At 49.6% G+C, this 26,064-nt stretch overlaps 8 protein-coding genes across 8 annotated transcripts; 5 read left to right on the top strand and 3 right to left on the bottom strand.

The window, feature by feature from the left end:
* Positions 1-147: 147 nt before the first annotated feature.
* On the top strand, positions 148-1,913 carry Aud_008844 (potassium channel family protein; the record flags this gene model as incomplete). Its single annotated transcript, XM_043293709.1, has 2 exons — positions 148-233; positions 290-1,913. The coding sequence occupies 2 exons, from the start codon at positions 148-150 to the stop codon at positions 1,911-1,913; spliced, it is 1,710 nt and encodes a 569-aa protein (XP_043149644.1).
* Positions 1,914-2,235: 322 nt separating this feature from the next.
* On the bottom strand, positions 2,236-4,601 carry Aud_008843 (uncharacterized protein; the record flags this gene model as incomplete). The annotated part of the gene is made up of 5 exons (XM_043293708.1): positions 2,236-2,394; positions 2,460-2,800; positions 2,871-3,325; positions 3,422-4,434; positions 4,491-4,601. The coding sequence occupies 5 exons, from the start codon at positions 4,599-4,601 to the stop codon at positions 2,236-2,238; spliced, it is 2,079 nt and encodes a 692-aa protein (XP_043149643.1).
* Positions 4,602-5,235: 634 nt separating this feature from the next.
* Aud_008842 (uncharacterized protein) lies at positions 5,236-7,340 on the bottom strand (the record flags this gene model as incomplete). The annotated part of the gene is made up of 3 exons (XM_043293707.1): positions 5,236-6,142; positions 6,195-6,436; positions 7,008-7,340. 3 exons carry the CDS (start codon positions 7,338-7,340, stop codon positions 5,236-5,238), a joined length of 1,482 nt encoding a protein of 493 aa, XP_043149642.1.
* Positions 7,341-8,214: 874 nt separating this feature from the next.
* On the bottom strand, positions 8,215-9,148 carry Aud_008841 (fumarylacetoacetate hydrolase family protein; the record flags this gene model as incomplete). The annotated part of the gene is made up of 2 exons (XM_043293706.1): positions 8,215-8,806; positions 8,964-9,148. The coding sequence occupies 2 exons, from the start codon at positions 9,146-9,148 to the stop codon at positions 8,215-8,217; spliced, it is 777 nt and encodes a 258-aa protein (XP_043149641.1).
* Positions 9,149-9,487: 339 nt separating this feature from the next.
* On the top strand, positions 9,488-10,739 carry Aud_008840 (2,4,5-trihydroxytoluene oxygenase; the record flags this gene model as incomplete). Its single annotated transcript, XM_043293705.1, has 4 exons — positions 9,488-9,686; positions 9,734-9,881; positions 9,948-10,188; positions 10,257-10,739. The coding sequence occupies 4 exons, from the start codon at positions 9,488-9,490 to the stop codon at positions 10,737-10,739; spliced, it is 1,071 nt and encodes a 356-aa protein (XP_043149640.1).
* Positions 10,740-11,301: 562 nt separating this feature from the next.
* On the top strand, positions 11,302-16,603 carry Aud_008839 (uncharacterized protein; the record flags this gene model as incomplete). The annotated part of the gene is made up of 8 exons (XM_043293704.1): positions 11,302-11,530; positions 11,589-11,668; positions 11,723-12,009; positions 12,082-12,399; positions 12,467-12,609; positions 12,667-13,377; positions 15,142-16,076; positions 16,160-16,603. 8 exons carry the CDS (start codon positions 11,302-11,304, stop codon positions 16,601-16,603), a joined length of 3,147 nt encoding a protein of 1,048 aa, XP_043149639.1.
* An 863-nt stretch (positions 16,604-17,466) lies between these two features.
* Aud_008838 (Zn(II)2Cys6 transcription factor) lies at positions 17,467-19,984 on the top strand (the record flags this gene model as incomplete). The annotated part of the gene is made up of 7 exons (XM_043293703.1): positions 17,467-17,520; positions 17,581-17,696; positions 17,758-17,927; positions 17,987-18,199; positions 18,261-18,571; positions 18,631-19,292; positions 19,360-19,984. The coding sequence occupies 7 exons, from the start codon at positions 17,467-17,469 to the stop codon at positions 19,982-19,984; spliced, it is 2,151 nt and encodes a 716-aa protein (XP_043149638.1).
* Positions 19,985-21,458: 1,474 nt separating this feature from the next.
* Aud_008837 (uncharacterized protein) lies at positions 21,459-25,841 on the top strand (the record flags this gene model as incomplete). The annotated part of the gene is made up of 9 exons (XM_043293702.1): positions 21,459-21,597; positions 21,696-22,225; positions 22,285-22,418; positions 22,677-22,975; positions 23,177-23,504; positions 23,556-23,695; positions 23,748-23,785; positions 23,821-24,012; positions 24,720-25,841. 9 exons carry the CDS (start codon positions 21,459-21,461, stop codon positions 25,839-25,841), a joined length of 2,922 nt encoding a protein of 973 aa, XP_043149637.1.
* Between the last annotated feature and the right edge of the window lie 223 nt (positions 25,842-26,064).

Raw genomic sequence — 26,064 nt, 5'->3', positions numbered from 1 at the left:
GCAGTCTCATTCTCCACAAGATGGTCAGACACTGGTGGCTTGAGTCGGCAAGCTTCCCTGTCGTTGCGGTATTTCCCCCAACGTCCCCATGTTAGAGGTTAATCTGACGGACGTGCCCTCTAGGGAGTACTATGTTCATTGGCCATAATGTTCAATATTTGCGCTGTATCCCAAGGATGGCGAGAGATAATAGACCCCGACGGAAGCGTAAGCATTATAGCTCAGCCGGCTTGGTACGTTTAGCGCTCTTTACCCTGCTTCTGATTGGGCTAATAATCAAACCACCCAGGGCTGTCGCGCTCAAGGCCGTGTCGTTGGCATTGGCCGTCGTTGGTTACTTCGTGCTTCTACTAACGATGATATCCAAACGTGATCCGGTCAAAGGATTTATCGTGACAATACTGTGCTGGTGCGCTTCAGCAGCAACACTGCTCAGTCTCATCGGTGTTGTAGCTCAGGAACATACAACTGTGAACCCTCAGCAGACGCTTCAGTATACGCAAAATTACTTCTATGGGACATTTGCTGCGAGCTACTACGTACTGATTGCTGTGTTGTTGGCAATCTATGCAGGCAGTGTGCACTCGGTGCATCTGAATCGTAAGGAAAGGCGAGCTATCGAATGCACGAGCATCATCCTGCGAGTGGCCGCTTTCTTTGTCTTTCTGCTCGGTGGCGCTGCCGTCTACGCGACTATTGAAGGTTGGCTATTTATGGATGCATTGTATTGGGCCGACTACACTCTTCTAACAATAGGCATCGGAAATCTTGCCCCTAAAACGCACCTTGGACGTAGCTTGTTATTTCCTTATGCATCTGCAGGCATCTTGAATACGGGTCTAGTCATCAGCTCGATGACATCATTTACAGAGGACTTGCGACAACTAAACATCAGATTCAAGATCGAGGAAGTGCACAGCGGTATGCAGGGGCGCCAGACTAGCCGCGGATGTGCTGGCAACATTCGCAGTGACAAAGAAAAGCAACCACTGCAAATGCCAGCTGATTCTCAGTACCCAAACAAGGCTGACCTCTTGAAGTTCCATCGCATCAAGCGTGACTTCTATAGAAGACATCGATGGATAACTTTGATCTGGTCCGGGCTAGCACTGTTCTTACTCTGGTTAGTCAGTGCAGCTATTTTCCGCCGCTCGGAGAGAAGCCAGAAGTGGACTTATTTTCAGGCCCTCTATTTCACATACACGTCTCTGACAACCATCGGCTACGGAGATCTTTACCCCACCAGCAATTTTGGAAAGGCATTTTTCGTGTTCTGGTCGCTTCTGGCTGTTCCTGTGATGACTAATCTTGTTGCTGCCATGGCCCAGTTGGGCTTTGAGAAGTTGACCTATTTGTTGCGCTATCTTTGGAGAACCCAAGTTTCCAGACTAGCCAGGATGTACCCCGACGCTCACCGCGAACGAGAGAGAAATAAATCAGTCCCAGGCCCAGGCATAGCCATCGACAGCAATAGCCGTGCCTCAGAACCCACGAACTCCATGCAGCCATCCACCGGTGTGCAAAGCAGTTCAACATATGAAAAGAAGGGGTCTGGTAAATCGCTCGTCCAAGCTGCTCAGCGCTCCCTTGCTCTCGGCGAGGAAATTCACAAGCTCATATTTACACTGCAAAGTTCGTCTACTACCCAGCTAGATCTGTACAGCGAGTGGGACAGGATCCTTCCACTGCTCCATCCTGAAAGCGATGGGTGTGACTTGCCGGAAACCACTTCTCTTGCAACGCTCTATGGCCATACTGGAACTGTGCTAGAATCCTTAGACACGGATAGACCGACCACAGACGTGAACAAGGAAATCCTGTGGATGCTCAAGTTCTTGACGGAAAAGGTCTGCTCGCACTTACGGGAGGGGCTGGCGAGAGAGCACAGTGGAAGGTCAAACACACTGTCCTAAGTCAGGGGAATATGGGTTCGTGGAGAGTCCTCTACAGATATTCAGAAGGCATTTAATTATGGATATCCTCTAAACCATTTAGGACACAAAACCGGAGTAGAGGGTTGCTCTATATAGCACTGCGGATAGTTACCAATGACTGGCAGCGTCTACTATACGATATTCTATTTACTGTTCTCCTAGCAGGTATATGGTTTACGTACTTCTTCAGCGCCATGAATCGAAAGAAGATACTTGTATTAGTAAGTCGATATCCTTCTCTCCACGTTATCTTAGTTTGGTTATATAGAAATAGATAATATAGCACTCCTCTTTGGACCATTCAAAGTTTGCTGTCCCTCGCAGCCATCTTCTCAATGTCAAAGAACTGGTAGTAATACTTAAGACATTGAGGATTTGAGAGTGTACTGGATGGTTGGACGTGTATTCCAGATATAATCTGTTTCACGGGCAGCTCGACCTTCTTGAAGTTGACAGTCACCTGTGTCATGAAGCATCAGCTCAGATCTTAACAAGGCAATTACATTGCTAGATGGGATCACTCACTGGAATTTCAGGCACAGGAAAAATATAAGATGGAACATGACGTGCGCTTAGACGTTGCCGAATAGCGGCTCTCACTCTGCTCACGAGATCCGCAGTAAACGTAGCTCCCTGCTTCATCTTGAGGAACAATACAACCCTTTCGTCGTTATCAGACGGTCTCCGTTGGCCCACACAGAGCGAGTCATCCACCTCATGGGCAAAGTCGCCCTCGATAACTTGGTAGATCTCCGAGGAGCCAAATCGTACGCCGGACGGATTGAGTACGCCATCCGCGCGGCCATGGAAAAACAGCTGTTTCGTGGTGGGGTGGATGGAGACAAAGTCGCCATGTGTCCAGACGCCTAATTGACACCCGGCTTCAGTTAGCCTACATATCTCCGACATTCGGGCAGCTTCTGGACTCGATCATACCGTCAAATTCAGCAAAGTAAGCTTTGTGATAACGCTTGTCACCGTCTTCGCCCCAGAAGCCAACTGGCATGTTAGGAAAGGCAGCAGTAGCCACCAGTTCCCCCGGCGTACCATCGGCAACGGGCACACCCTTGCCTCCGTCCCTGCCGATGGACGGATCATACACTTCAACTGGAATGCCAAGGGCCAATCCAGCGCAACCGCCCACATGAACTGGCACCAGACAATTCCCGATGCCAAAGGAGCCCGCAATGTCCGTGCCGCCGGACAGATTGTTCAGACGAACATGCGGCGGGAAGCCGTAATCGTAAAACCATTCAAAAAGGGCGTCAGGCAGGACCATTCCTGTGCTGGACACCACCTGCAGAGAGCGTAGGTCCGCCAATTCTCGGGGGCTGATCTTGCGTCGCTGCAGTTCGTACATGTACCGTGGGGAGATGCCCAGATGCGTGGCCCTTTCATGAAACTATCAGCTTGTCATGGATCTTGCGAGCGATGTGGAGCTTGATTCTTGGGAGGGGAATCAAAATCAGAAGCATATCGGAGCTTACCTCTCCTTTGCAGCCAATTCGATCAACATCGCGGCATGCGGCAGGAATGGATTCCCGTCATATAGGATAATGCGGGCTCCGAATAGAAGACCCTGGACCAAGGCCAGATACATAATCCAACCTGTGGTTGTATACTGCAGGATCACGCTGTCTGGGCCCATCTCTTGATGAAGGCTACCTTCTTTATGAGCGTTTAATAGCACACCCCCAACCGAGTGGACGATGCATTTTGGTTGCCCGGTCGTACCGGACGAATACACCACGAGGAACGGATCGCGAAATTGCACTCGTTCAAACTCCAGATGATCATGGGGTGCTGCAGCAAGGAAGTCGTCCAGTGTGCTAGCTCTGGGAACACCATTGAGATCGGACGGGCGAGCAGCGAATCGAGGCTGTGCAACAACCCCTTTGAACTCGGCGACTGCGTCCAGGCCTTTAACAATAGCCGCCATCTTTGCACGCAAATCCACCGTCTTCCCATTGTACACCGCGAAGTCATCCATGAACAGCCAAACAGGCTTGATCTGCAGCAGCCGGTCAAGGAGCCCCTTGGTCCCCATATCCGTGGCCATCGAGGAGAAAATAGCTCCAAGCGCTGTAGTCGCCAGAAAGACGAGCAACGTGTCGACGCTGTTGCTCGCACAAACGGCGATCCGGTCTCCACGGTTCACGCCATGAGCCTTCAGTGCCTGGACCAGACGCCCGGTCCGTTGGCGCAGTTCCCTCCAGGTCACATAGGTCGCTCCCTCGGCGCCGGCCTCGCGCACCTCGACGACAGCAACCTTGTCGTCTTCTTTCCCGCGCAGCCGGTCCCGTCCGTCAGTGGAGAAGAGTATGTTCTCTGCGAAATTCAACCGTACCCCATAGAACCAGTGAGGGATAGTGTCAATCCGGGCTGTTTCGTCCACTACTGCCTCGTACGAACCCTCATGTATGATTTGAAAGTATTTCCAGCAGTAGTTCCAGAACGAAGCGCGGTGCTGGATCGAGTAGTTGTGGAGGTCATGGAAGGTCTGCGAACTTGTCAATGACTTTGCTGCAAATTGCGACGTGATGTACCGTGACTTACAGGGAAGGATTTTCCAGTATGACTCTCCAGAGCCGCTCTGAAACGACCGATGTTTGTTGAAGATGGGGATGGATGTTCCCACAGCTTTCGAGGGACAGGTGCAGTAGCCATTGCTGTGGTGTGGGAAGTGATCGGGGTCAAAATAGGAGGCAAGTGTATACTAAAAATAAGCTAGAATCTACTAGCCTAGAAGAAATGGGCCTCCTAAGAAGACTTATACTCTGCCGGAGAAACCGTTCTCCTCGGCTCGTTACTCTATTGCTCCGCGGATCGATCTCGGCTGTGCTGGTATTCCTAACTTTAAAAAACGGATATACGGGACGTCTACATGTGGTAAAATTACTACTAGACTCCTACTATTGCAATTCTTCAATATTAGACTACTTGCAATCTAGATGAAGTGATGGTGCTTTACGGACATTCGCTCCTATATGTTGCGTGGATATCCCCACATCGGTTTCCCCGGTTGGGACGTAGTACCCACGGTGGGGTGCCACAGTCTGTCTACAGTCTTCATGATCGTTTGCAACCTTGCAATCAGATTTTCGGCTGGCTGGGTTTCCTTTCCCGGGTATTCTTTGCAGCGGTTCTACATGCTAACCAGCTACGACGCCAATATCACTCGAAAAGACATAATGTCTAACGCAATATATATCTAGTAGGGTTAGGCATTTTTACAGTGAGACACGGAAAACGGAGGGGCAGGATTTACATCTTATTGAGTCAATGTACAAGGCTACTAAACCTAAAACACATTATCTTGTTCCTCTATAAGCGCCAGCAATGTTGAAGCAAGACTCGAAGATAGCTTCCCATGGCGTATGCTCTGTAGCAAACCGACAATCCTGAAGACTTGATTCGCCGCATTTCGCTCAACTCGAAAGTTCCTCAATTCTGCCGCATTGATTTCGTCGACGTTCACTCCAACTAGATCCAATTCTGGAAAGTTACTTCCGATTATTGGTTTGTTGCTGCTATTCCCGAAATGCCCAAAACAGAACCAGATGATCCCGCAGTGGTAAAGACAGATGGGAACGTATAGTGGACACGCGGACCCAATAGACATTGACTCGAAGTAATTTCTGACGTAGACAGCGTGCACTAGAGATCTGGTCGCCTCGTGGGAATTTGCCCACGTGCGAGCGCATCCAATGGCTTCTTGAGCTGCCTCAGGCCCGTCTCGACCACAGGCTCGCTCAAGTACGTCAAGGCTCGAGTATAAGACAATGAAAGTCGAGTGCCAGAGAATCCGAAGTGGATAAGCCGAGACCTGACCAGGAGCGGAAGTAGACAGATGCGTCTCGTACCAAGTTATAAGCATTTCCTGGCACTTCTCGGTCAGATGAGGGGTGGTCGAGAAAGGCTCTTGGCGTTCACAGGCCATAGCACTGATGGACTCAAGTATGGCGCAGAGTTCGAAGTCACTCGTCCCGCCAGGCCTTTGCTCCTGCACCACATTTGGCAATGGGGTCCTGCTTCCAGATTTCTGAATCTGTTGATGAACAAGCTCCTTCCAAGCACTTGCATTATTTGCTGCAAACGCGTCATCTGAGGAGATGGTCGGTAGACGCGGAGTGGCAGGACGTAAATATGGTTCATGATGATGAATCTTTGCCAACTCAGCATCAAGGATGAAGATTCCGAGCACAGTGCTGTAAGAGATCAGCGAAGTTATACCGAGCGAGAAAAAGTGGCAGGTGATACCGTTTCCGCTCTTCTGCGGAGATCCAATGCTCCCATGCTGATTGCAATTGGCCGTTCGTCAGATTCGGAAGATTTTGCGGTAATGCTGGTGATGTTGCATGGTTAAGTAGTCGAACTCTGCGAGCCCACTTGACCACAGTCAGCGTTTCCAGGTGCTTCCGGGCGAGAAAAACTCGTTCACCAAAACTTACTGCAATTATACTTCCATGAAACGTCTCAATCCCCGCCAGGTCTTTAGGCCTCTACGGAAGCAAAGCAGGTGTAATATGTTAGTTTCCAAACATACTACATAGTTCAAAGGGTAGAGCTAGATGATAGTGTCACAGGCAGAGGACATACTCCCATAAGAAGACCAAATGTCTGGCCCAACAAGGCTGACTGAATGGCGACGATATTTGAATCTGAGCGTTGAGCGATCATAATGTCCCACTGCGTGGTACAACACTCAATTAACACCTTCACACAATAGGGATAGAGTTTGCAGCAGGGGTCATCTAACGCACCGAAGATAAAACCGCTTTTTGAAGTCTTTCAAACATACTAATCCCGTGTTCGATTGCTCGCTGAGAGCCGAGGAAGAGACTACCCACAGAGCAAATGGACAGCAGAAGAACGGCATTCTGCCTCGTCGGAAGGAAGGACGGCTCATGGATGATAGGAAAAATCGGATGGAAATGGGAGAAATAAGCTTGCAGACAGAGATGCTACGCAGGCGCCATAATATCGTCAGCCCTTACACCCTATCCTTCCATCTTTGTGGCTGGGTCGAAGGCGGCGTGCTAGCTCACACAGCATGAGGGGAAAATGGCTTACCAGAAAAGTGGTCGAGGGGAGAATTCCGGGTTGCACGCGCTGCTGGAGACGATTAGCGAGCTCGTGGCGATAAGACTCGTCAATTTGATTGCGGTCTTTCGTTGGGTCTGGGGTTATGACGCCCGATGTGGTCTGTCCACAGTGGGTATGCCATTTCTCTCTGATTGCATCCCCACTCAGCGCCAATCCTGCGTCTGTTGCATGCGGGCCGACGTTGAATGAGTCAGTAGGAATCGGGTCCTCGTCCGGCATCAGGTCAACAGGTAACAATTCTCCAGTAGTAGCTTGCAATAAGGACGAGTTCACGGCGTCCAAGTCAAAGTTCTCACCCATCAGCCAAGAAATCCACCCCGGTTCTAGCTCGACGCTGTGTATATCCGTCGAATTCAGGCCTCCGTTTACGTGGAAATCAGCACCTGGATTCAGATTTAACGAGATGGGGAAATCCAGTGCTGGAGAGGCATTTGTGTCACTTTCTACAGGCACAGTTGCCGTATCCACGCGTTGTGGAAGGGCATTAGAAGGCCTCCTTATGTTTGACCAGGTTGACAATGTTGGAATTGGCTGGGATGTCGCCGTAGTGAGCTCCTCTAAACCAGGAGCCCTTCCTTCCGGTGAATTCGCAACAACGCCCAATTCATCTCTGCGGCAATGGGATCGCGTATGGCGAAGTAATGTGTCCCTAAAGGCAGCAAGAGGCCATTATTAATGAAACTTCTTTTATTTAATTAAGTGCCACACTGACTGTCTGGTATAGACCCTTCCGCAAACCACGCAATGGAAGGGCTTTTCCTTGGTGTGGGATCTATAATGCCTCGCCAAATGTTCCGCCTTGGAGAACTCTTTGGAGCAAATCGGACACACGCGTTCTTGCTTGGACGTCTTGGGTCGCCGACGGCCGACTGGTCGGGAGAGAGCACTGGATTGCATTATCACCATGCACTTATGTGAATACAGGCCAACTGTAGATGTCTGAGTGATTATTGATGATGCTAGTGATGGTCGAAGGTGATACGTACAGGTGGCGGAAAGGGGCAGACTACGGATGTGGCAACTTCCGTCCCGCGATCGCACGATGCACATGCTATTGACTTTACTCCTGCATATACCTTACATTCGGCATAATGTTCTCTTCCTTACACGCAGCCTCTAACAAGCAGAAACATCTCTTTGTGTCAAGTACTGTACAACGGCTGTCCCTAGAATGCTAAGGGTAGCGGATCTTATTTTTGACCGATGCCACGCCTTCTATCTCGACCTCTACCACGTCTCCAGCTTTCAGAAATTCCTTGGTAAAGAATCCGACGCCAGCTGGGGTACCAGTCATGATCACTGTTCCCTTGCGAAGCGTCATGCCCCGTGAGAGGTGGCTAATAATCTGCCGAACACTCCAGATCATATCGTTTGTACTGGTCTGCTGTTTGACCTCCCCATTGACCCGGGTCACCAGACGGAGATCCTGAGGATCTGATATTTCACTGGCCGCAACAATGGTATGTCCAATTGGACCAAACTGATCAAAGGATTTGGAATAGCCAAATTGCATCCCGGACGCTTCGGGAAGCTGGAAATTCCGTGCGGACAGGTCATTTCCAGCCGTATAGCCCAGGACATAGTCCAATGCGTCCTCTTCCGAAATATTCTTTGCATCTCGTCCCACAACTACAGTCAGCTCGCCCTCATAGTCTAGCATTTCACGCGCGTCGGGGTGAATGTCAATGGTGTCAAAGGGGCCAGCTAGTGCATCAGCTGGCTTGACGAAGATAGGAGGGTATTTCGGGACATTCAGCTGATATCTTCTGTCAACAAGTCATGTACGACTGCGAGAAATTTCCCGAGTACATACCTTGGCTTCATTTACGTGGCTTTGGTAATTCAGGCCCACAAGTATGATGATTGGTGTACGTTCTATAGGGCATAGAAGCTGTCGGAGCGGTACTTGTCAGAACAAGAGACTTAGAATTGCCAATGGATGCGAGCCCCACTTTCTCAACGTGGATAATATCTTCAGTAGGCTGTAGCTTAGTGAAAGGATCACCAGTCAATCTTCTAACATTGTATGTGCCGCCGTTGACGCTGAGTAGATCGCCGAAGGAGACGCGGTCTCCAATGGCGAAACGAACCAATCGCTTGAAGGCCATTTCGAATTTGTGGGAGGAGTGTATGACGGTATAGTTAATATTTTGAAAAGTGCAATCAAATGTGAGCAGTGGACTTTGATGTTCCCTGAGAAAGCAAACTGGGTGTCACTACGCGGCGTTGCATTTATACCCTAAATCAAGAGGTACAAGCCGACAAGATAGGTCCCACCACACCGCCATGTTGAAGATGCGGGGCCTTTTCCTGGCTGCCTACTAGGAGTACGGAATATAAACAGTTCCAAGTCATGTCTACTGTTCAGTCCATATTGTTTTAAAGTAACAGTTCACATCACCTCAGGTTTCTCATATTGACAACCCGGCACAATCCTCATCCTCTCTATGGCAATCACGGAATCATCCATCAAGCCCAACCACGGGGCCTCTGTTCCCGATACGAGTGCCTCTCAGGAGCAAATATCTCAAGCTACATGGCTTCAATCCAGGGGCGTCAAGGTCGAAGACCGCGTTCGGTTGGCCAGGCTCTCTCATATGCGTTATCAGCATCCAGACTTGGATGCATTAGCCAATTTTATGCTGGGTTTGTCACCTCAAACTTCTAAGTCGAATGCAGACTAACCTTTTTAGATTTTGGAATGGTGATAGCAAGAAGAACCGAGAATGAAATCTGGTTCGGAGGCTACGGAATCGACCAATATGTCTACTATGCAACGAAAGGACCAAAGAGGTTCTTGGGAGGAGCATTCGCAGTCGACTCGAAAAACGAATTTGAGAAGTAAGACAATTCAGTGCCAGGATCCCGGAAGATAATGCTAATATTATGTGACTCCTTCCCTCATAGGGCTGCCAAAATACCCGGAGCATTTCCAGTCCAAGACATATCTGGAGCCCCGGGAGGAGGTCGGATGGTGACCATCGCCGATCCGGACGGCTTTCTCATTAATATCATATTTGGCCAAGAAGAAAGACGTGTAGATGCCTCTGCAGCTCCTACAGAGAAGTTGAAACTCAACTACCCGAACGAGAAGCAGAGGCTCCGTCAGTTTAATCGATTTAATCCTGGCCCCGCCGCGGTACATAAAGTCAGTGGACGTCCATTTTCTGTTTGAAATGCTCTTCTTTCCGTGCTGACGATTCCTGCTACTGTTAGTTGGGCCACTTTGGCTATTCCACGCAACGCTTCGAGGAGCTCCTCTCATTCTACACCTCCCATTTCAACATAGTTCCAACCGACCTGCTTTACATGGAACGCGACGGCCACAGAATGTATATGACGACATTTATGCACCTGGACTTAGGCAAAGAGCATACAGACCACCACTCCTTCTTTCTCGGCGCCAGCGAAACCAGCTCTCATGTGCATCACTGCTCCTTTGAGGTCTATGACTATGATACCCAACATCTAGGACATCAATGGTTGGCCAGGAAGGGCTATCGATCCGTCTGGGGCGTGGGCCGACATATTCTGGGATCCCAGATTTTTGACTACTGGTGGGATCCCGCAGGCAACATGGTCGAGCACTATGCCGATGGTGATCTTGTAAATGAGGATACGCCGATTGGGATTTTGCCTGCAGGCCATGAGTCTTTGGCAATTTGGGGACCTGAGGTTCCCCTGGCTTTCCTGCAGTAGTGTAACAGTGTGAAATTCACTGGTAATTTGATACTTGTAGTCATTTGGTAGCAAATGGTGGAGGCATTCTATGTAATATCCCTGTTAGATGATTGTTGTGAATCCAACATCCCATTTTCATGCGAACCTTCTCCAGGCTGCATATATGCGGGGCAGTATATAAAAGTGCGTCATGTAGTTAATTATACGAGACGTCAAATGCTGGACTTACCAGACGATACAGCGACGACGATTACCACTACCACTAATAGTGTAGCTATCTCAAGACCTATTCCATAGTCGGCGCATCTTCGGTTTCACCCCGTCTCAAACCAGTTTTACGGGAACTATGCGGGGACTATGTGGTGAGGCGGCCCCGTGTGGCAACAATGTCCCCGCCATCATAGATTGTCCCGTTTTGAAGAACTGCTGCACCATAAACATTGGTCCCACATTTCAGTAAACAAAAAAATCTGGGTGGTACTGCAGCATACAAAGGCCAACATATACATAAACAGAGGAGGGTGTGACATTCAGCCCTCAATAGTGGCTTTTCAACAATCTGAGAACCTACGCAGCCAATATGTCATCTGAGCAGGCATGGGAGACCACAGATGTCCTCATCTGCGGCTGCGGGCCAACAGGAGCTATGCTCTCTGGCTACCTTGACAGTATGGCGGTCCGGAATATCGTCCTGGAGAGAGAGGCCAACATCACGACGGACCCGAGAGGAATCGTTCTTGACGATGATGGCATCCGGTATTTGCAGGGCCTAGGTCTCTATGAGCATGTCTATACAGATATCGGTTCTTGTGAGTAGTAGATCCTACTTGGGGCGTTTGATTAGCAGTATTCCCTAATGATCGGTAGGTATTGAGAAGGTATTATTTTTGTCCGGAGAGCAAAAATGCTTGCACACAAAGCCCAGCTTCTGCTTTAATACTGCATCGGTAAGCATTTGACCTCGTGGTATGGTATTCCACTCTAACCGGCCAATAATCCAGTCCGAAGGGTATACGGGACATGTCGGAGTCGTAAGCCACAAACAACCTGTGCTTGAAAAACACCTCCGTTCCGTCATCAAAGGGTCTCGGTACTCGCAGTTGAGGAGCAGATGCACGTTGGAGTCAATTCAGGAAGACAAGGACTGGGTGTATGCGACCTATGTGGATTCTGAAGGAACCAATCGACACATCCGTGCTCGTTTCCTCGTTGGTGCGGACGGCAAGACGGGCTACGTGCGCAAGCAATATTTGGAACCACAGGGAATCAAAATGGACTGGGCCGAACAGTAAGTGTTCTTACTGGCATACTCTACATAGTGAAAACTTAAAGAACGATTCGGACTAATGAGCGGTTACAGGTGTCGTTATGAAGAAACCTGGGTTGCCTTGAACTGGGAAATCCGCCTGCCAACAACAGAAACGCACCCTGACTTCCCGCTATGGAAGATGGGGTATACGTCTGAAGAGGTGTACAACCTGTTCTTCCCAAAGGACTTTCGCTTCCTCTGCAACCCCCGTCGGCCAGCAGTCTGCGGCCGATTTGGCCAGAACAAGGACCGCCTTTGGAGGTTTGAATTCGTCGTTCAACCCGGTGAAGATCCGCAAGAGATGTCTGAGCCACACAAGATTCGCGAGATTGTATTCCCTTATCTTCGTCATCCTGGGAACCGCTATGGGTAAGTCCATGGTCAATATAGCAAATTGTTGAGCCAGTGAGCGTACTCATCTAACAGCCCAGTGCAGGCTAGACGCCGACGTCGAGTTTCCAAACGATTGCATCACAGTCCTTCGCTCCCGTCCATTTCGGTTCGCAGCAAGGAAGTGCAACAAATGGGCTATGGGTCGGGTCATCTTGTGCGGCGATGCCGCTCACGTCTTTCCTCCATGTAAGCTAGCCTTTCCCACCTATTCTAGCTCCATGCTGACCAGGGATTTGTCTGCAGTCGGCGGTCAGGGGATTGCTTCCGGATTTCGGGATGCCATCGCTCTTGCCTGGCGTCTGGCCATCCTAACTCGCTCACACTCCGCTCGATTAGACTACGACCAGGTCCTCGAGGGGTGGTACTCTGAACGCAGCCAGCAATTTCAAAAGTCACTCAACACAACCTTGCGAAACGGGCAGTTGGTCAACAGCACCAACTCACTGCAGAACTTCATCCGGGACTGGGCGCTTTGGGTCATGCAACTGATCCCTCCAGTCAAGCATCAATTAGAACTCGGACCCCGAAGAGAGGGCCCTGTCAGGTACATCCACTCGGCTGGTATGCCGTTTCTACCCTCCCTCCACGGTGGAGTCTGCTTTCCACAAACGTATTGCACTGAGTTAGCGAAGCTCGACAATCGGATTCGCTTTACTGATGACGTGATCTTTTCCAAAGAGAAGACGAAACTGTTCCAGATTGTTGTTCTGCTAAATAAACCAGCAGAGGCGATAGTGGCAACCAAAGAGCTGGACGGCATTGACGACCTTAGCGGTGGTCACTTGTCTGCTAAGGAGGCCACATTGCTGGTTCAGGCTAAGAAGTGTCTTCCTGGCGATAAGTACAGTCAACCTGCGGGCCTTTCCCTTTCTCTGTTCCGAACCGCCACTGCAGAGGAGTTCAAGCAGTCCGACTTGTGTGTTGGACGGCCGGAACCGAACGGCTACAATGACAGTACGATCTGGCAGGTCATGCCGGGAAAGAGATTCGTAGTTGTGAGGCATGATCGTTTTGTTTATGTCGCTTGTGCTACGAGTGCTGAATTAATTGGAGCTGCAAAAAGTTTGTTGGAGTGTCTGCCATTGAACTGACAGGTGACACACCTTGTTGCCCAGTATACCATAGTCTCCTACATAGCATTTAGCGTTTCAGCAGATGCAAAACACTCCTAAAATCCATCCCCGTTGTTCTATGCCACCCTTGGTTTCTTTCTTCCATTTAGCCATTGATTGCCGAAACGGTATCTTTTCTTGCCTGTCCCCGCCAGTAGTAGATAATGCCCGCATATTGATTAAGCACCATCTAAAAAGTACTTTACACTTACCAAAACACTGAGTCCTAATACGGTCGCCTACAATGTTAGCAACTCAATACCTGGCAGCTCTTTATGATGCCTGAATATAGAGGCGAAAACGTTAGTATTGGCTATCTGCACGATATTCCCGGAGTTACTGCGGAAGGTGGAATATATAACCCTCCATTCCTATCAATCAACGTCGATAGAGTATTCAATACCCAGCAGTTCAAGCGTATATGAGTCTAATACTGAGCTAATCAAGAAATCTATATCTGGAATAAAGACATGAGATTCTGGTTGTCAGACATCTGTGGAAGTAGTGGCATTGGTATGTCTGTCATGGACACAAGAATTAACAACGCACTTCCGGAGTTGGAACCCCCATCCGAAATTCGCTGCTCCGCGATAGACAACCCCAGATACGCCCTATTATGCGGAGACGGGGACATTAGACCGGACATTGCGATAGGTTTACTATGCTCATGAGACAGACACCGACAGACCGCCTAGCCCTTTAGTTGTGCCACTCCCAAAATCATGAGTAAGTGGCGTATTCCCACGAACTCAAAACGTTAAGAGTCTCTCGCATCACATTGTTGTGCCAGTCTCAAGCCAGGTCCAGACCCTCGCAGGGTAAAAGAATCTCTGGCTCGTCTCTGGGACTCCCGATGACAGGCCAGTCACGTTAAATGAACCGTGGCTAGCAGCGCGTATCGGGTGATCCTGCGGGGCTTATCCGGGATTATGAGAGATAAGCTACCAGCGGTTCGGAGATGGTATGTTTATGCGTCCTCCGATGGCCGAAGCTCACGGGAGCCCGTTGTGAGTGGTGTGCTTGTCTCCGTCCCGCATCGTGGGTTCAAGCATGAGGCGTTGCGGATGACAGCTCGCTGATGGGCTTTGGTGTTAGTATTTTAAAGCTACTGCGAGATGCCTCTGGCCCGAAGCTTAGGAAGGCCGCCTTCCTTGTGTATCTACTAAATGTGATAAAAGGTTATCCGTCAAAGCGCACTATTGTATGTGTTCTGATCCTGTATGCTGGCATGTGTCTGACTTTATTCAGGAATGATTTTGAGACAGAGGTATAATGGAGACATTACTCCTGCCAGACATTCCTTGCCATTCTGGAAGGCACATAGCTGGGGCTCGAAAAGGGATTCAGCTCAATTTTGCACTACTTGAGCCCGTTGTATTTTTGCAAGGGCACAGCACACGCAGCAGTGCTTACAAAGACAAGGCGGTCGTCGTCCGGGGGTCTCTACATATGAGAGTCACTGAACCGATCAAAATCAAGCGGATTTGCGTCTGCTTTCGAGGTCTCATTCAGTTAGAGATATCGGAATGTACGCCGTTGTCCCAACGTATGGTTGAAGCTCGCCATGATTTTTATATATGCTGACATATTTCCTCTACTGGACTAGTTGAGTTTGTGGGAAATAGAGATCTTATCACGTCCGGTATCACCTACTTCGACCGCGGGCAGACAACTCGAATAGGCAATGTCTACGGAGCAGACGTATGTCACATACCGGACCAATCTGGCACAGATACAGAGAGAAACCAACACCGCAAAAAGACTGCTCAAACGTTATGGAGGGGTCAATCTCTTCCTGAGTATAATACTGGCAGCTCACAGCAGCCTAGAATCTTGGGGGCCGTCAGCAAGAGCGCTATATTTCCCGTGGGTGATTATCTGTACAGCTTTGAATTCCTCCTGCACAACTCGCTTCCGGAGACCATCAAGACTGAGCTGATATCTACCCGATACTACCTGGAAGCTCTGATTGAACCGTCTGGACCATTTTGTTCAAAGGTGGTTTCTCAGCTTGATGTCCCGGTCATTCGACTGCCAGCCGAAAACTCCCTGGAGCTGATTGAGCCAATCATCTTCTCCCGCAAATGGCGTGAGCAGCTCGCTTACGATGTTTGCATTTTCGGAAGGTGTTTCCCTCTTGGCTCGCAGATACCAATCAGGGTAAAATTGACTCCGCTAGTCCGCCTACAGTGTCACTGGATCAGGGTATACGTGTCTCAGCACGTACAGCATCAGACAAAAGGAAAAACGAATCGCTTTTTGCAGCTGCCCACGAAAAAGGTGCTTCTGTTCGAAAAGCAGGCTGGGCTGGCAAGTTACAGCTCGTACCCAGGCAGCACCCTGCGAATCACGACAGACGAAGGCAGAGCAGGAACCCCCGGCATCCAAACCACGAATCTTCTAGGGGAAGAATCGGAAACCTCTGACATCAAACTTGACGTACAGCTGCCTCGATGCCCGGAAATGAGGATCAAAGAAAAAACACAACGGCTTCACTTCAGTACTAAGGGCGGCAGTCCTGAGGTGAATCATTGGATCCAGGTAAGAAACGGCGAGACGCTCTCTTGTGATGCGAGTACAAGAACAGTTTATATTCTTGACCCTGACTGCTGACTCGCAAGCAGATTGTTCTGTGTCTTTCGTTAGCAGACCAAGGCAGTATGGGCTCAAGCAAGGCTCGGCCTGTGGAGTTGACGATCGAGTCGCCTTTTACTATTCTGTCCTGCAAGGCTACCCCGGCAAATATCTATGTTCCACCATATGAGGTGGAAGGTGCTTTCGAAGTGATGGCCTCCCAAGAAGGCCAATGTGGGTGTGGCCCGAGTCCCCGGTCAATATCACTTGCGTCGAGGCACGAAGCAGAAGCACCTGAAGCCGAAGCCAGGGACAATTTGATGTCTGTTAAAGGACAATTCCCGAGAGATATTACGCAGCCGCTCAGCTTCGATAATATGTTAAGTGACATCAAGCAACCTGCTCGAGCCCATTTACCCGATTGGGGCCTTCCTTCTGATGAACTTCACCGGCGACCTGATCCCTATAGAAGCAGGCAATGGTATGGCGGATAGCTTTTGCTCATATCACCGGCTTGCCGATGCCTGATGATTATGTCAAATGCATGACCTTCCTTATCCGAGCGCTGCGTGTTTTTCCATTATTTTGGTGCAAGCTTTTGAGTTGCTGTGGCCAGACCCTGCTTGTTCTTATGAAACTCCTGTCTGGATAGAGAGTGAATATACCCTTGTTAGATCATACATTCTCTGGTAGTTCTTTCCTTCGAATCTGCATTTTTCTATTAAGATTCAGTCAAGGGTCTGTAAAGTTTCATTGTTTGCTAAATATTATTATTAGGTAGTCCATGGACGTGGCTGAATTAGAGTCTAGCCATCATTCTCTCAGGAGTCTGGCAACTTTTTCTCTAGGCATTTTGAGACCGACACATCGTGAAAGTATATTCACGAGGATATCACACCACCTCTGGCCATGAGGGGTGATCTACCAAACAGATGTGGGGAGCCCGTTAACATGGCCCTTAAGCCGCCCTCTTTCCGTGGTCTTCAGTCCTGTTGAACCATGGATGTCGTCTGGTTGAAGTACAACGGAGACTTAAACCGAGCTGGATCTCTAACCTGGGCACAAATGGCAGACTGGTTCGCCAGTCACAGAAAGAGTAAAGCAACCTTAGCCGAGCTGGCTGAAGTCTAAAATACTACATCTTTGGACAAGGTCGCGAAGGGCGCGTTTGGGCTCAGTCAGGGGAGTCCAGGTGATATGCGGACTTGGATGACATCATGAGTCTTAATCCCTCATTACTACCTTACCTGGAGGATGAATCTTGAAGAACTTGGGCTCTTGCGAACACTGATGATGATGTTGTCGAATTGATCCTGTATCTGATGGTGGAAACCTTCGAGATCCGATGCAGTCAGCCATGAATCCGCAAACTGCGCTGCGCGCATCCTGCGAACCATGCAGGAAGGCAAAGGTATGCAGGAAGCTGTGCCCCTTTTGAACTTTTCATACTGATTGTGGTATTCTACCCTAGGTGCGATGCAAGCGAGAAGGCGAGAGTTGTTCGCGGTGCAAGCAGCGAGAGCAGAAATGCGAGTTTTCGCCCTCCTCCCGGAAGCGAATCGTCAAGGGACAACCCAAGCCGCATCGGTGAGCGCAAAGAACCGTTGTGTGTCGAGTTATTGGACTGATACCAGGTCGTTCCACATAGCGATACTATGGATGAGATGAAAAACCGGCTTGAGAGGATGGAGTCGCTGTTGCTCGCAAGAAGGCGCTCATCAAGGGATGATAGCCGCGCCAGCTCCTCGTTAGTCGAAGGCAAGGAGGACGATGCATCATACTACTTGATGGATCGAATCGGCTTCTCCAGTTTCATTGGTACGACTATGCTCCTTCTCGTCTCCACGGCTGGGATCAAAATTCACAGTGTCCGTTAGGTTCTGCGTCCGGATTAGCTCTCTTATCACCGCGTGGTCTGCGGTGGGTTTCTAGCATCACACACTCGGCCGAGTTGTTGGACTTTGTTTCCACCAGAGCGCGGACACACATGCTGGGCTGGTCGGAGGAGATGATGAGCACATGGCAGCATCTCAAGCCAGACGATCAGACGCCCCTCCCACCAAAAGGATCCTCCATCCTCGCGGTGAACTGTCAGATCTTCCCTATCGGCCCTTCCTTGCGCCACTCATCATTAAGCTGACACTTGTGTAGACTTCTTTGCCTACGTAAACTCCACTCTACCCCTATTTGACCAAAGGAGGTTTATGGAACGTTTCAACTCGCAGTACTCGGAGGATCCTCCAACGAGCGTGGCCTGGTATGCCTCACTTAATGCCGTACTTGGTATCGGCGCACTCGTTTTGGAAGATGAGATAGGCGTGCCGTCGACAGTGCTACATCCCAGGCAGACAGAGGAAGGCGGGGGCCATGTATTGAGCTGTCTGCGGAATTGCTATTCTGTCTTCACCCAGCTCTCATATAGCTGCAGAGAGGTTATGGGCGTCCAGGCCCTGGTTGGAATGGTTTGTATGCTCTCTAGAAGCCATGGATGGCTGCAGCTGATGACATTCTCGTGCTATAGGCTATGATCCTTGAAACCTTGCTGGACGTGGAGGCCGGTTACATGGCCATTGGCTCGGCGGCACGACTCGCACTTGGCTTGGGGTTGAACCGCGATTGCAATGCAGAGTGCTCCACCGGCGAAGTTGACGAACGGCGCAACGTTTTCTGGGTTTTGTACGTCCTAGATCGAGGTCTGAGTTTTCGGCTCGGACGTCCACCAACAATCCCTGAAGAAGACATCCAAATCAGCGAGCCAGCATCCGGCAAATTCGCACACTTGGTGAGGCTAATCAGAATTGAGAGCGAAATCTATACCAGGCTTTACTCCGTCCGCGCTCGGGACCCAGATCGCCGCTCCGAAAGGCTTGCAGCTGAGGATGAGCTGTATCAGAAGCTGCTTGCCTGGCAATATTCCTTGCCTTACGGAGAGCTGCGGCCAGGTCAGGTCCTCCATTGCCCCAATCCAGAGCAGCTTCCGTCCACTTTTACCCTGCACGCTGAGTTCTACAATTGTCAGTTAATGCTCTGGCACTGGGAAATCGGCGCTGAGACATCTTCCTCCCCAGAAGACCCTCGTTGGTCTTCCAAGTGCAGGGCATGTTTGGCCGCCGCGAGGGATACAGTCAAGCTACTTGATAGTTTACGAGAAGGTGGTGAATTGTTTCGCAATAACCTGGCGCGGTATGTTCTCTTCACCCCTATGGCGATTCTGCCCGGCTTGGAACTAACAGTGCTGACCTCGCAAAAGCCGTCTGTCATACTATCCCCTTTGTGCCTTTCTGAGACTCTTCATCAACATCCTCTTGAACCCGCACGATCCTAGCGCCTTCGCAGATCTAGACTGGCTTCGAGTCGTGCTAAATACAATGTCCGGACCTCTGCTGACAAGCAGCTCGCCGTTGGCTCTGCTGTTGTTTGAAATAATTCAGAAACTGACGAAAACTGCCAATGACTTTATTGTCCGCACTCTATCGGGTGAAGCGAACGAAACAGGCCCGCCGCGCGATTTCGCATCCCCCGACGTTACAGGCCATCAAGTCTCGTCCACCATCGGCTCTGCATTCGGCATCCCTAGAGACGATCACACATTAGGCAGCTGGTGTCCGCACCTTCCTCCACCCTTCTCGGAATATGCGGTGCTCTCTTATGGCGACCATGCTCCAACCCAAGAACAGCGACCACTGGAAAAGACGAGCCAGTTTCTTTCACACTCAGACATAGGCGCATCAGATACCCTGTTCCCTGGGTATGAGAGCGTTTCTAGCGAGGTACATGGTGTCGATTCAGGTCTTTCGTCCCCATCGCTCCACCGTGGCTGGCAAAACCCTCCCACGCTGCCAGATGGCTTTAGTAGCCTCAGTCCTCCGTCGTGAATTCAAATAAAGACAGCTGATTTTCCCATGGCTTAATAACGGATCAAGAATGCCCTATCCATCTCCTTGTTTATGGACCTTGTCCAGCGTTCAGAGGTCGATGCCGGCAATTGTAGTTATTGAGAATAAAGGAGGCCTCTTCGGCAACCATTAATTAGCCCAGACAGCAAATAAAGAAACATGAAACCTCCATTGAGGCGTATTCAAGCTATCTAGACCAATTAATGCCTTGATTATCAGTCTGGCGTAGCCGTTCTTGAATGGGGTGTGTAGTGTTGCCTAAGTGCGGTCTCCCCACAGGGCGGACTGTGTACCCGGTTGTCATCAACGAATTTATGTATCTCTAACGGTCAGAAAGTAAAGAGGAAGGATTTTGTGCCATTTGTCCATCGTTTTCACGGACTCGACACCTTCTAACTATGCGAGCAGGCCTGGCCGGAGTATACTGAACAATTTTAGAGGCTTTCCGCGTACTTTTGTAGTAGACATGCCGTCTGGAGCACTGATCTACCTAATGAGACCTACCAATATAGTAGAACATGTCCTAGGGTACCCTGCCTATTGTTAACTACATGTGGCCCACAACACAACGCTTATTCGGCAGAAGAGCCAGACAATACGCATGTTCTTTTCTCGCAGTTACCCCAAAGTACCCCGGGTCTTGTTAGTTGCGTGAGCCAAAAGGCAGCTTATTCAGCGGAAGGCGGACTAGAAACATGCAGGTTCTGGTCTCGCAGTTGCATATGGGTCATTTTTGTGGGTCGTACGGGGCCAATTCCACATCGGTAAAACTCCAAGGTGCTTGTTGGCAAGAGTGCATGGAGATATGACAATAGAGATTCAAAGCACTGGTCAAGATATGATGGGTTAACATCTTCATAGAAGCCTTGAAAGTTATGCTGGAACTCGGCTGATTGACCATCCTACCACGATATAGGACAGGCTCTATGGAATGAACCAGTAGCACTCTGCAAGATGGGCGGTATGAGCTTATTTGGTCACCATGGGTCATTTCGAAAGCATAAAGGCTATATATACTTGTTGCGTTAGTAGCGTGTGGAATTTTTCTGGAGTCCGAAAGATATTTCAGGACGCTGAGGATGCCAACAGATGATCGCTTCACATTAAAACTCCGTCTAGCAGCTGATAAGCAATGTGCATTCCAGTTCTAGCCTCGTAGTCGAGGTCGTTATGCGCTTGAACGCGAATCGATCCACTTAGGAGACAGTATTGAGCACACCAAGTGGGGTGATGTACTAGACGGCAAGATGCAATAGAAGAAGCTGTTTTTCTTCTCATCCGCAGCCCTCCGACATAAGTGAAGTCGAGGAAATGGGATAAATGCATACACCTTCCCTGAGCTATAAAAGGGCGGCGAATGCCTGCACCGGGTCGTTCCTGCCATCAAAGAAGCCCAAGAATCCTATAAAATCCTGCAAGATAAATCATGGGAAGTTTACCAGAATCTACTATCATGGACCGCTATCCCCCCAGCGGGCTCTCCATTCTCATAGTGGGTGGTGGCATCGGCGGTCTGACCTTTGCCATTGAGGGGTATCGCAAGGGTCATGAGGTCCGGGTTCTGGAGAAACGGCCAAATTTCGAGGGCTATGGTAAGTTACCATCTAATGTATACACTACACTACCTTATCTCACAGTTCTCCCTTGACAGGTGACATACTCCTGATAGAATGTAACGCGCTTCATACAGTCAAGAACTGGCCTGGTTTCTTCAAGAGACTAGAGGCAATATTGTACAAAACCCAGCGAAACGTGAAAAAGTTCGACGGAACTTGGATTGGGAGCTGGCCTATTGGTGACGGGGAAAATCGATCTGCGGCCCTTAACCGTTCCGAGCTTCATGGCCTGCTTTGGGACTATGTGCAGGAACTGGGTATCAAAGTGGACTTCGACAAATGGGTGGATGAATACTTTGAGACTGACACCCATGGAGGCGTGGTTCTAGCGGATGGACAGAGGCTCACGGCGGATATCGTCGTCGCTGCTGATGGTGTTGGATCAAAGTCATGGCCATTGATCCTGGGCCAAAAGGACAAGCCTACCAGCTCCGGCTTCGCCTGCTATAGGGAGACTTTCCCGGCAGGTCCAGCCCTGCAGAACCCGATCATTGCAAAGGAGTTCAAGGGACATGCGGATCGCGTTTCACTGCACATAGGCCCTGGAGCGCATATGGTTGTCGGCAAAACGGAGAAGCAGATCTGCTATATCTTGACACGTAGGGTATGTCTGATAAATCTGTTGTCAGGAAGATGACTGACTAATTGATTCCGACCCTGTAGGACGACCACAATGCCGAGGAGAGCTGGGACAAGACTGTGTCTACAGATACTGCTCTGCAATACATTGATGGCTGGGAACCCTTCTTAACGGAGATTCTCAAGGCAACCCCAGGTCACCGTTGCACTGACTGGAAGTTGTTGTGGCGTAACCGCAACCAAATTGGGCTTCACCTAATGCTCGTGTCATCCAGCTTGGAGATGCCGCGCATTCATTCTTGCCCACATCCGGAAGTGGAGCGGCAATGGCCATGGAGGATGCGTAGCCTCTGGCGACCTGCCTGCAGTTAGGCGGGAAGTCCAATGCTCCCTTCGCTGTAAGGATCCATAACCATCTAAGGCAGGTGTTTATCTCAGACAAATTACAAGTGAGCAAATGTGCTTATGTTGTGCAGGTTTGAGCGCGTGTTATGTGCCCAGAAAATGGGCTTTCACCACCGAGAAAAGTTCCACAACACAGACTGGGACGAGGTTGCAAGGAATCCGGACATCTTCAGCAAGACTACTGCGAACTGGATCATGCGCCACAACCCCGAGCAGTATGCATATAACAACTACGCTCGTTGTGCTCGCCATATTCTTGAAGGGGAGGCGTTCCACAACAACAATATCCCACCAGGCTATAGATACGAGCCGTGGACTATTAAGGAGCTAATGGAGACTTCGGACAGGCATGAGCCGGTCGTTGACGAAGGTGACTGGTCTTGATAGTTGTCTTGTTCATTTGTATGAAGTATTTGTACCTCAATCAAAATTCGATTGGCCCCAGATGCCGTTACACACAAAGCTCGATATTCAGAAGAATAGCACATTATGGCATATTAAATCCAGTCCAGTCCTCGGACTGCTGGATATTGTCATCCATAACACTTGCCCCAGTCCAATCATAATCCAGCCATACATCCTATACGTAGTGACCGTGTGGTTGGCTACGCCCCTGGAATCAGCAAGTCTGTCAGCGACCAGGCGCAAAGCGTATTTCAACTTTACACTGTCCTGCCTGAGGACACTGTCTCCAAGATTCTCAATGATATAACTTACGAGACGGCAGTGGCACGGCCCCTCGGGTTTATGACTACGGCCACCAGTTTGTTCCACGATGGGCAGCTACATCTACCCCTTCCTCATCCTGTCAAGCCAAAACCTAATGGTAAAACGGTGATCATCTGGGGAGGATCGACTAGTGTGGTTCTCAACGCTGTTCAGTTGGCTGTTGCGGCTGGGTACGAGGTCTTTACAACCTGTTCACCTCGGAATTTCTAGCTCCTGGAAAGGATGGGTGCATTGCGGGTGTTCGATTACAATAGCCTTACCGTTGTCCACGATATCATTGCCGATATGAAGGGTAAAACGACGGCTGGAGCAGTCGCTATTGGTGTGACGGCTGCCAACGCCTTGTTTGATATCTCGACAAGTGCGAAGGAGGCAATAAATTCATCTCAATGGCCAGCTACCCCGTCCCGCAGAAGCTGCCGAGATTCTTTGGAACGCCATATACAATCCTGTACTTTCTGTGGTCGATGATTTCGTGCCATCAAGAGTCGCACCAGGGGCATTGAGTACAAAATGGTTGTCATCGAACCGATACTCAGCAATGGTATTGGCAAAGCAGTGTGGAAGTTCCTGAGCGAGGCCCTTGAGAATCGTAGCTTTGTACCGGCGCCTGAACCTAAAGTTGTTGGGAATGGACTGGACCAGCTTCAACATGCGATGGAAGTTCAGAAGAACGGGGTAAGTGCGAAGAAGATTGTTGTTACACTGTAGATAGGGTCGCGAGTGGCCGTTGGTTCTGTATCCACTATTCTATTATAATTTCTTGAGGTTCTGTCTTTTATATTTTGTAGTGTCTTTGCCCTGTTTTTCATCCAAATTGATATCCCTGCTGTAGTAGACGATGTCATGGATCAGAAGGATACTGTGAAGCATCCTACAGTACTTCATCTGCTACATCCGTATAATTAGACTTATAACGTTATGAGCCCTAACTTGACTTAGTAATTGCTTGCTTGGCTCAATGGAAGAACGATGCACAAAAAGGTGTCGTAGAGACCTTCTCACATTTGTCAGCACTAGCTATAAGTTATAAATAGTTATTAGCAGTATGTTGCTATGGATGGCACAACGTCGTCGCCCCTCCCATTATACTGATTGGCTACATGCAAAGACCCGCCTTACTCCGCCGGCCCACTTTTATCCGCCATGACACATAAGCTTCAAGCTGAAAAGACCCCCCGATCATACCTTCAGAATGTTCATCGTCTCCATTCTGTTCCATTCTAGCTGTAGAAGTCGCAATGTCACTCCGCAAAACTTCCTGTCGAGCATGTGTGGCTGCTAAGCGTCGGTGTAGCCATGAGGTGCCCAGTTGCTCTCGCTGTTGCAAGAAATCTATTGCGTGTCACTATCCATATCCGCCTCCGCAAGCTAAGGGCGATCAGACTCCAGCACTCGATGCGGATATAGGGTCCAGAGTTGAGATATGTCCGACTGCCTCGGGGAGCCGTGAACTTTCCCCGGTGGAGAACCGGATAGAACAATCCATGATCGCCAACCAAACAGATGACATTCTTAACCCAATGTGGTCCCCAGAGGACCCCATGACTTTTAGTCAAGCCTGGGACTTTCCTCAAGCGGCGTCAGGCAGGGTTTGCCTTCCCAGCTCAGCAGATACTTTTACGACAACATTATTGCGACTCGAACGCCGAGTCTTGGAGTTTTGGCCCCGTGTTCATGACAGTGAATCCTGGGGGTTTTGCATGAGGACGTTTCTCAGTTACGTTGACCATTTCTTGGATACTGGTGCAATGCCATTTCTAAGGCAACTGCTGGATCGCACGTCAGATCTTCCGCCTCTTCTGCGTGAAGCGTATGGGGTATGTGCAGCATATCGTGCATGCAAGCCCGCAAAAAAGCCCTTCTACCACCAACTCCTGAACGCAGGCGTCAATAACATGAGCCGAAGTACCCCAACGCACGCTGACTTGCAAGGTCAGTTGGACCGTGTTCAAGCCTTGGTTCTCTATTATATCATATACTTGGCTGGTGGCATCAGCGACAAGCCGCTCCTTCGACAACTAGACCGTATGTTGGCGCAGGGCACTGCCGACTTAGAGCGGATGGAACTAGCAAGTCGCCAGACAGCTCGATACATGACACAATTGGACTCTCATTTGCCTGGAAGTCATCTGAATGACTGGGTGCTCTGCGAAAGTGCTCGTCGACTGATCATGATTTCGTATCTGGTGCGCGCTGTTCACTCCGTGGTCCAGTTCCAGAGATGCGACTTTATCAAATACCTGGGGGCCCTGCCGGTTTCGACTAAATCATACGCGGAGCTTTGCTGGGAGGATTTCATCTATGAAACGGAGCAAAGGCCGGCGCAATCAATCCCTGGAGTTATTTCGTATGAGGAATTTGTGAGTGACTGGGAAAATGGGGGACTTGTTCAATTGGATGAGTTCAGGCACCTGTTGCTAGTGGCATGTAAAGGGTTGGGCTCCATACAAGAAAGAGCATCGAAAGAGCTGGTTGGGACCTTTGATGATCTCGGGCATACTTAGCATTCTTGAGTAAATAGTTGCATATATCCAATTGCAGATTTCCGCGTTGGACTAGATATGACTGGGCTCGATCCGCAGATTTGCTCGAGCCTGATATCAGGCTGCAGGAAACCTCAGTAAGTTCAGCATAAGCAGTGCGGCAAATAGTGGGTCCCAATTTCCAACCTTTGTGGAGAAATATAGCCAATCTGACCCTTTGTCAGATGAATATGATAAGCAATTG

The sequence above is a fragment of the Aspergillus udagawae genome (genome assembly GCF_001078395.1).
Source record: "Aspergillus udagawae IFM 46973 DNA, scaffold_7, whole genome shotgun sequence".
In the NCBI taxonomy this organism is placed as follows: Eukaryota; Fungi; Ascomycota; class Eurotiomycetes; order Eurotiales; family Aspergillaceae; genus Aspergillus; species Aspergillus udagawae.
This window is presented reverse-complemented; position numbering and strand designations above follow the sequence as displayed.